Source organism: Mobula hypostoma, chromosome 14 (genome assembly GCF_963921235.1).
Source record: "Mobula hypostoma chromosome 14, sMobHyp1.1, whole genome shotgun sequence".
NCBI lineage: Eukaryota > Metazoa > Chordata > Chondrichthyes > Myliobatiformes > Myliobatidae > Mobula > Mobula hypostoma.
In genome coordinates, this window is record NC_086110.1 from 21,043,741 (window position 1) to 21,054,126 (window position 10,386).

Consider the following 10,386-nt stretch of genomic DNA (forward strand, 5'->3'; position numbering starts at 1 on the left):
TTTGGAGGAACAACACCTCATATACCGTCTAGGTAGTCTCCAGCCCCTTGGTATGAACATAGAATTCTCCAACTTCCGGTAATTCCCTCCCCCTCCCCCTCCATTCCCCATCCCTACGTCACTCTGCCCCCTCCCCCAGCTGCCTATCACCTCCCTCTTGGTTCCGCCTCCTTCTACTACCCATTGTGTTTTCCCCTATTCTTTCTTCACCTTTCCTGCCTATCACCTCCCTGCCTCCCTTACCCCACCCCTTTATCTTTCCCCTTACTGGTTTTTCACCTGGAACCTACCAGCCTTCTCCTTCCCACCCTCCCCCCACCTTCTTTATAGGGCCTCTGCCCCTTCCCCCTACAGTCCTGACAAAGGGTTCCGGCCTGAAACGTCGACCGATCTTTTCCACAGATGCTGCCTCACCTGCTGAGTTCCTCCAGCGTGTTGTGAATGTTGTTTTGACCCCAGCATCTGAAGATTATTTTGTGTTCTGAGGGAGAAAAGCCTGCTTGCAATTAACCTATCTATACCTTTCATAATTTTGTACATCTCTAGCAAATCCCCCCACATTCTCCTATGCTGCTAACTTATTCACCCTTTCCCTATAACTCATATATTACTTAGATTTATTAATAACTTATATTTCCAGACAGGCCTTAAAGAACAACACAGGTTTAGAATTCATGTTGAAGAAGTACATTTATTTTCATTTGCATTTCACATGTTGTTTTGCACTTAGTTGTCAGCAATGGTGCTATCGATCCAGTCCCTGAGCTCCGTCACGCGGGCATAGACAGCAGGAGTGCTGGTGGAGCAATAGCCACTGCCCCAGGAAACGATGCCAACCAAGTTCCATACGTTGTGCTTCTGACAGACAAGTGGGCCGCCAGAGTCATCCTGTAAACAAGTCACAGCCTCAGACTTGGTCAAATTTCCTTTTTGCAACTTAAAAGAGGTTGAAGTACTTTGAAAAGGTTTCATACCATGCCAGATGAGGCACCAGCTGCCCCAGCGCAGATCATGATATCGGTGACACTGCTACCCCAGTAGTTCCGGCAGTTCACGTTGGAGAGGAGAGGAAGAGCAGCTTGCTGAAGTTTGTTAGGTCGTTTAGCAGCTGTGGAAACGTTAGATGATACTTCAATCAATTTTGCTTTTTTTTTTAAGGGTCATACTCCAATGAAAGTAAAAGGGTATATTTTCAGCCATTAGAAACCTTTTATAGGCCTATTGATTGACTATACCTCTTTCCGGCCTGTCTCCCTTTTCTCAATTCTTGTGCTTCCACTGTATCTATTGCCAGGATAAGGCTTTTCTTTCCAGGACAGGGAGGAGGTGAACAGCGAGGTGTAGCATTTCTGTTGCATGCAGGGATATGTGAGAGAGACTAGTGGGGAGGGCTAAATGGACAAAGGAATCATGGAGAGAGCAATCCCTATGAAACGTGGATAGTGGGGGAGGGGGGGTAAAGATGTGTTTGGTGCTAGGATCCCACTGAAGATGTGGAGAGTGGAGGGAAGGTAACGATGTGTTGGCGGTAGGATCCCTTTGCAGACGGCGGAAGTTGTGGAGGATGATGCGTTGGGTGCAGTGGCTCATGAGGTGACAGGTCAGGACAAGAGGAACTCTATCCTTGTTCAGGTGGCAGGAAGATGGGGTGGACGTGGATGTCCGGGAAATGGAGGAGATGCAGGTGAGGAAGAGAAACCCCGTTCTTTGTCCTTATCCCTGGGACAGATGCGACAGAGGTGAAGGAACTGAGCAAAGGGAATGGCGTTTTTACAGGAGATCGGGTGGAAATAGTATCGTCAAGATGGCCGTGGGAATCAGCAGGTTTATAAAAGATGTCAGTAGATAGTTGGTCTCCAGAGATGGAGACAGAGAGATCGAGAAAGGGGAGGGAGGTGTCAGAAACGGACCAAGTGAATTTAAAGGTAGGGTGGAAGTTGAAGGCAAAGTTTATGAAATTGATGAGCTCAGCATGTAGGTGTGAAGCAGCATCTATGCAGTTGTCAATGTAGTGCAGAAAGAGTTGGGGAGTTTGACCAGAGAAGGCTTGGAACATGGACTGCTCTACGCAGCCAGTGAAAAGGTAGGCGTAGCTGGGGCCCATACAGGTACCCACGGCTACCCCTAGGGTTTGGAAAAAGTGAGAGGGACCAAAGGAGAAATTGTTAAGGGTGGGAACCAGTTCTGCTAGACAGGAAGGTATTGGTGGAGGGGAACTGGTTGGGTCCTTTGGAGGGAAAAATACAGAGAACTTTAAGGCCTTCTTGATGGGGGATAGAAAGTTATAGGGACTGGACATCCATGGTGAAAATGAGGCGGTCGGGGCAGGGAATTGAACATTATTGAGGAGATCGCGAGCATGAGAAGTGTGGCTGTGTTGATCTGGGAAGGGACTGAACCAAGGGGAATATAATGGAGTTGAGGTATGTGGACATGAGTTCAGTGGGGCAGGAGTTGGCAGAGACAATGGTCTTACTCGTACAGTCACGTTTGTGGATCTTGGGTAGAAGGTAGAAACAAGCATTGCGGGTTAAGGAAACTATAAGTTTGGTGGCAGTGAATGGGAGTTCACAAAGTTGATGAGATCAGTGATGGTGACACTGACGGTCCAGAATATGGTCCTTTTCAAGGAGGTGTCTTGAGAGTTTCCGACTGGCATCAGCAAGGTCGAGGTCAGTCCGCCACACAGCAATAGCTCCCCCTTTGACTGCAGGTTTGCTGGTAAGGTTGTGATTGGTGTGGAGAGAGTGGAGGGCAGTGCATTCAGAGGGAGTAAGACTGGAGGAGGAGGAGAGGAGTGCTGAAATTGAGGCAGTTGATATTTCGTTGGGAATTAGAGATGAAAAGATCTGGAGCTGGCAGAGAACCAGAGCGGGATGTCCAAGAGAAGGTGTAGGATTGGATATGGGAGGAGGGGTCATTGGTGCAGTGGACTGAGGGCCCGACAATGGAGGGGGCAAAACTCGTCCTACATTTGGGAAGGTGACAGTGAGGGAGCACTTAGGGACCAGTGACTATATTTCTAATAGTTTTTAAAGGGTTATGGAAAGGGACAGAACTGGTCCACAGGTTCAAGTTCTAAGCTGGGGCAAGGATAATTTTAACAGTATGAGACAGGAGGTTGCAACGATTGTTTGGGGTAGGTAGTTTGTTGACACAGAGCCCACAGGTAAGTGGGAGTCTTTTAAAAGTGATCTAGTAAGATCTCAAAGCCTACATGTTCCTGTTGGAGCGTAGGGCAAGGCAGGCAGGAGTACGGAACCTTGGACAATGAGGGATATTGAGGCCCTGACCCTGGAGAAAACGAGGCATAGGTTAGGTACAAGCAGCTGGGATCAAGCAATTCTCTGGAGGGATATAGGGTTAAACAGGGGGAATGAGGGATTTTTGACAGAGAATATGAATAAAATTCTACACAGATTGTATGTATATTAACATAGAAACAGAATAAGGCCCCTCAAAGATCACAAGAACATATCTTTGTGTGGAGCCACAGGAGGCAGGCATGGTCCTTAATGAATATCTCTCCTCTGTTATTTTTTAACCACAGAGAGTTGTATGAATGGCAGGGCACTGGGGAGTGGTGTAGAACAGAGTGAAAGTCACAGGTAGGTGAAGAGGTGAAGAAGGCTTTTGACACACTGGCCTTTGTCTCTCAGGCCAATGAGTAGAGAAGTTGGGAAGTCATGTCATTTTGTGGTTGTATTGGACGCTGGTAATACTGCTCTTGGAATATTGTATTCATTTTTGGTCGCCTTGCTGCAGTAAAGGTGTTGTTAGACTGGAAGAGGTGTAAAAAAGATTTATAAGGATGCTGCCAGGATTTGAATAAATGAATTATAGGGAGAGGTTGAAGAGGCTAGGACTTTATTCCTTAGAGCATTAAGGACTGAAGATGATCTTATAGAGAGGTATAAAATCATGAGTGGCAAAGATAGGGTGAATGTATTCCGTCTTTTTCCTCAGAGTTGGGACATCAAGACCAAGAGGGCATAGGTTTAAGGTGAGAGTGGAAAGATTTCAGAGAAACTTGAGGGACAACCTTTTTTGTTCCACAAAGGGTGGTATCTATGCAGAATCAGCTACTAGAAGAAGTGGTAAGGCAAATATAATGACAACTTTTAAAAGACAGTTGGACAGGTACCTGGATTGGAAAGGATTAGAAAGTTATGACACATGGATAAAAGAGGTTTTGAAGGTTATGGGACCATGGATTAGAAAGGTTTAGAAGGTTATTGGTCCATGGATCAGAAAGGTTTAGAAAGTTATGGGCCAACATTGGCAAATGGCACTAGGTTGGATGGGGTACCTTAGTCTGCTTGGACCAATTGGGCAGAAAGACCCATTTCCAATCTATATGACAATGTGAACACCCTATCGGTGGATTAGTTGTAGAAGCCCACAATATCCCTCTGATGAACAGAATTATCCTGTTCCTTGACCAGAGAAACTTGTTGCAGCCATGAAGTATTATTCATAGCATAACCTTTCAGATTGCCAATCATCTTGGGAATCTATCCGCTGCTCCCTGTCAGGGTAAGGGTACAAAGGCACAGAGCTCGGAACTGCAACACTGTAATTTGTAAAGTTTTGAACTGACATACGGTAAGCACGAGTCCTTCCCCATCCCGTTGTGACACACATCATGCCCTCTGGGTAGTTATCAGATACAGCGGCGAGACAGACTGGCGACACATGACTGTTGAACTGAACGGGGGTTGCAAGCTTCACCACAGAAAGATCATAATTAATGGTGGATGGGTTCCACTTGGGGTGTGTAATGACCTGTAACAGAGAGAACATGGATGACGGCTGTTCCTAGTACTCATCTTTTACAGTTGGCACTTGCTTGAGACCGATAACTTCAGACTCTCCTGGATTTCATGTCAATGGAGCTGCACTCATGAATGGGGAATTGCTTCTTCAAAATAGAATTCAAAAGCCCTTCATTAGAAAACCAAGTCAGCAATTTAAAGAAAAATAGATAGACTTACAAGCTGGAAGTGGAAATAAGTGGAGCATTCTGTGGTTTACCATTACACTGGTGCTGTCGTCTTGTATAAAACATCTTCAGTTTTTCCTTTCTGAATTTGATTAACTTTTCTGAGATAATTAGTTTTTTTTAGTTGCCCAGACACTTCAATCAAGCCAGCAGTTCATGTGCTCATTTCTAAACTCTATATGAGCAAAAAAACAATCACCTCAGCACAATAAGGCAACCATTTCTCATTGCATCTACATCTGTCTCAAATGTTAATGAACTTCTTGCAAACCGCTCGATACCAGGACACAACAGTGGTCAGAAGACAAAAAGAAGATGCAAAAATCATTCAGAAGTGTCAGCAATCAATCCCAAATCATTTACTCAAAATGGCTCTGCTTTGCAACAGATTAAGCAATCGTTGGTAATCTGTTGATACACCAACCTTATCTAGGACAAGGAGACAAAGGATGAATCATGTCGAGAAAAAGGTGCCAGTCCAGCTATCAGGACAGAGAGGTTCAAACATTACCGTGTGTGCAGTCATATAGACACTGACATTCTGGCATACAGCCCAAAGACTGGACCTTATACCGACCCACACATTATCAAATTCCCTGATGGGTTTTACAGGCAACCCTTAGTGAACAGGACACCAGGATCAATGGCCACTCTATGTCATCATGTGGGACAATATATCTTTCCACCATTCATCTGCAGTGACTGGCTGGTTTCAGGCTTATCTATCCATGTCCGTGAAACTCTTTTCACCGCACTCCCCATTCCTCAACTCTCCTGGGTTTTTTCCCTTCCTGCAGATGGCAGGCGTTATTCCGACCAAAGGACGCTGATGGACACTATGATTGAGGATCACCATGCAGACGTCCAGGGCTGGATTTGGCATCCCAGTGGGTGCATTGCTAGGGAGCACATTCGCTGTGATGTTGGTGAAAACATGAGGCCAAACCGGGGACAAAATAGATCAGTGGACCATTATTGTACGGCATTTCTGTTATCAGAGATGAATGATTTTTCTCCCCTAAAGGTGTGGGCAATTTTGTCTTTGACTTTCATGTAACAACAGTTGAGATTCCAGACTGTGTGTGTAGGTTTGCATTCTTGCCTCTCATCCTGTTGATCCTTCAAAGTTCTTACTCAAGATTGGAGTTGTAATCATAGTATTTACAATAATAGACAAAGTGTCCTGATCTCTGGCGTTATACATAGTATGCGCCAAGCATCACAATGTGCAACTGACTACACTGATCATGTTATGCCTCTTTGAGAAGGATGGCCAGTGTTTTGCAGTGATTACCCAGTGATCACTGATATGTGTTAGAGATGTAATGCTGTGTGCTACTGTTTTAATTGAATTATTCACTTTTGCTGCAAATATTTATTGTTTTGGTTTGCTGAGTGTAATTTGCAGTGAGAATGAGGAGTCTAGCACAATGAATTAGTCCTTTGCAGCCTGTGTCGACTGTTTAGAGAATGTGGCTACTGTTTTGACCGTGTGGTTAAGCGACTGAGAAAAACTGTAATAGGGCTAATAGTGTGTTCTCTTTTAATTTGATCTAACATGGCCATAATACCAAGCATTAATGACTTAAGTTAGTTCTCACTTGATATAAGTGAGATAGGAATAAGACTTTAGTTTATTTTGTTGGTTCCAAGCTATAAGTATTCAACAGTCTTGAGACTGACCTCGTTTTGTTCTGGCTGTGAGCCTAATGATTTGTCAGCATTGACATTTCCAGAGAGTCATGCATTCCAATGTGAAATGTCTAATCTGTTTGCTTCATGTTTGTACTTATGACTGAGTTTGTCTTTTCACTTACTACACTGCAAGTAACATTTATTGCTGGAAGGCGCATGTGTCAGGGTATTGAGGCTAGTGCAGAGGAAAATTAATCTGATTAAAACTGGGGCCCCAATGCCTAAGGGAAGTGACGTGTAATAATCTTTTATCATCTTCGTCAGCACCTGAAATAATTCTTGCTTTTGCTTGTTATTGATATCTTGTGATTCTATTCTTGGTGCTATGAAGTTTATCATGGTGAGGCATATTCATATTGGAGATTGAAACCACTTTTGGTGTTGGACACCCCTTACTAAGATCCTGTGTCCTGTCTGTATGGCATCCATCTCTGCACATCATTTTGGATCCTAACAGTACTGTAGCCTAAACTTGACCTGAATTCAAACAAATTCCTAGTTTTACAGGGAGATACGTACCTTAGCAATGGACATGGACTTCTGGCTGGCTTCAGCTTTTGAGCTTTTGTCATGGGCACCAACAATAGCAAAGTCGTTCGTACTGTATGTGACAAAAGAAAAACAAAAGCAGTGACAGAGTTTGCTTGTTGCAAGATACCAGCAACTCCAAGCTTCATCAGTGGTGGGGGTGGAGGGAAAATTGTACTTTCCAGTCAACGATTTCCCAAACTATTCATGCAAGGATCTTCCCTCATTAGGTCAATGTTCATGCCCACAAGAGCAATTTTTCTTTGCCTCATATATAACTTTGAACAAAAATATCAGTTAAAGCTGCATCATCCCTCAGGAATTAGAGAATGATTCACCAGCACATTTCTTTCTCTCTTTGTAGGTGTTAAGACTTACCTCACTTCACAATGTGCAGCGGTGACAACCCAGTTTTCATTGATCAAGGAACCGCCGCAGAAATGCCGACCAGAGTCAGTCTGTTACACGAGGAAAAAGGATGCTCAGTATTACCATAAAAACACCTTAAGTTTTTCTCCACCATACAGAAGTAGTTTTATTGAAAGTTGACAGTGACTCCAGATTGCAAATTGGGTAAAAGGAAACAAGACTCATAATATAACAAGGAAGTTATCAAACGTCATTGGATCATGAATTCAAAGAAATTCGTTGAAGAACGAAGTTCTAAAGATGCATTAAATAACTACTGTAAAACTAAACTTTAATTTTAAATGAAACATATGATGAGAAATAGGGCTAATACTGTAATACCAAGAACAGTTAAGTGGGATTTAGAAAATGATGTGGAAATCTGAAAAGTTGGATAAGAATTGCTTAAAGGGAGTTTGAAAAATGAATAAAAGATAATGTAAGGAAGTTTATGGGGATATAAGATATTTTCCTGAAGAATATTTAAAGTAAAGAGAGCCTGGAACCAATCTGAGAGGAGAGACGGAGATGAATTGTGCAAGATGAAATGGCAGCAAGATATTAAGCACTGGATTATATGATGCAAGTACTAATGGAATGAGAATCTGGATGCTACACAGAGGGATATGTCACTGCAGGAAGGGAGCAGTTCTAAAATGAAGGAATCAAGAAGCTCCATGCAGTTGAAATAATTTGTAAAGGAGGATAATGTAATCTTAGTGTTCAAATTGCCATTTAGCACTGGAGAATTACTAATCAAAAGATAGAGAAAGATAGGCCAAGTAATCATAAACCAACTGGTATGAGGACATTTATGGATCAACTCTGAGAATCTATAATTTCCCACAATTAGTAAGAATTCAGACATACATTAATTAAGAATAACCAGCTTGGATTTGTTGAAGATAAATAGTGATTTAGTAGTATATTGTAGAAAGTACATATTACATCAAGGTTTTAAGAAAGTAATTCACGTGAAGCTTGTTAAATAAAAACAGACAAACGTATATTAGGACAGATAAAACAGAAACAAGAGAGACAGAGAGAGAGGGTGAGAAAGAGAGTGCGAGAGAGTGAGAGTGAGACAGAGAGAGAGGGTGAGAAAGAGAGAGAGAGAGAGAGTGAAAGAGATGAGACTGGGTGGGACAGAGAGGGAAACTGTGCACCCCAAACAATGGTACTGAGTTCAATTAAAGACACTTCAGGAAAACCTCTCTAATATTCAAAATTAGGAAAATGGATAATTTTTTTGAGAGTTGTGGTGACTAAAACCAAAACAGGATTATTTAAAGAAATGCCACTGGAATGCAAACATATTTACTTTTTAATCTGTGGAACAGGGATGAGCAGAGAAAGCTCTTCATATAACTTCCCCTTTTGAGCGAAGAGCAGCAAGTATTGCCCATTACTGTGTCTATTAACCAAACAGGATGCAATATAAATACAGAAGTATCTGGCCTTTTGTAGCAATTTCAACAGTTCTAAGGCTTTCGTATTTTTACGAGGCCGAGTTGCTAGCTCGATGTTCAACCCAGCACGGATGGAAAGTGTGCAAGAGAGCCGGCTGGATTCGAACTCGGGACCCTTCGCGCTGAAAGCGGGCAATGATGCCACTATGCCACCAGCCGGCGAGTCTAGTGATTAGGTTAGGGTCAAATCGGGGGTTGCTGGGCAATGTGGCTCGAAGGGCTGGAAGGGCCTATTCCATGTTGTCTCTCTATAACCATAAGTACTAAATAACAAAAACAAATAACTTACTAGGTAACATTAACTGACCTGCAGGGAAATCTGCCAGGGCCAGGATCCTGGAACAGCCTCTTCACCACTGACAATTCGACTGTAGCCTGACACAACCGGGGTGATGGCTGGAGATCCGCAGACTGCACCTGGGTGGAGAGAAGCAGTTGTTCTATGTAAATGTTGCCTATTGCATTCAACACGGCACCCTCCGTTCCAATGGTTAAAAGTAGAATTCTAATTTCAAGTGATATTACCATAAGTGACTCCAATGAAAGCGGAGCAGGAGAGAAGCCACAGAAACGCCATGGTGAGCTTATAACATTCTTTAAGAGACTGATGATTGGTTTTATAGGGTCTATTTGCCATGAACTTTACACTTCAAAGTCATGAATAAAAAATGCTCTGTGTGCATAAGTTAATGACAGCATATGTTGCTTATTCCTTTTCCAAGGAAACAAATATTATACAAGGTTGTTCAAACTCTGGAAAAATGGCAAATATCTTAAACAAATGCAAATAAGGCACATACGGTCTTTGACACATAACTTCTCAGCTCTCTGCATTCTAGCACTTGATCACAATGAGTTGCCGGCAAACACTTGCACAGGTCAATGCAGTTCAGTGGCTGCGTTCCGAGCATCAGTGTCTTCACATTCAGTGAAGCTCCGATCCACCCCCATTTGTTGATCCAGTAAGCAAAATACAAAGATTGTTCTGGAAGACCAAATCAGCCGGCCTCAGCCCTGGTAACTGCTAAACTCTCCGGAGACATACAGTATACAGTCACCTAGCAACACACACAAAATGCTGGAGCATCTCAGTAGGTCAGGCAGCATCTACGGAGAGGAATAAAGAGTCGATCTTTCAGGCTGAGACCTTTCATCAGGATTGGAAAGGGAGGGGGAAGAAGCCAAATGAGAAGATGGGGAAGGAGTACAAGCTAAAAGGTGATAGGCGAAGCCAAGGTGAGGGGGAAGGTGGGTGGTGGAGGGCGGGAATGAAGTGAGGAGTTC

At 43.2% G+C, this 10,386-nt stretch overlaps 1 protein-coding gene across 1 annotated transcript; it reads right to left on the bottom strand.

The window, feature by feature from the left end:
* Positions 1-726: 726 nt before the first annotated feature.
* LOC134356468 (chymotrypsinogen A-like) lies at positions 727-9,739 on the bottom strand. The gene is made up of 7 exons (XM_063067425.1): positions 9,628-9,739; positions 9,410-9,519; positions 7,604-7,683; positions 7,217-7,298; positions 4,605-4,785; positions 975-1,108; positions 727-888 (listed from the first exon to the last, which is right to left on the bottom strand). Exons 1-7 carry the CDS (start codon positions 9,737-9,739, stop codon positions 727-729), a joined length of 861 nt encoding a protein of 286 aa, XP_062923495.1.
* Between the last annotated feature and the right edge of the window lie 647 nt (positions 9,740-10,386).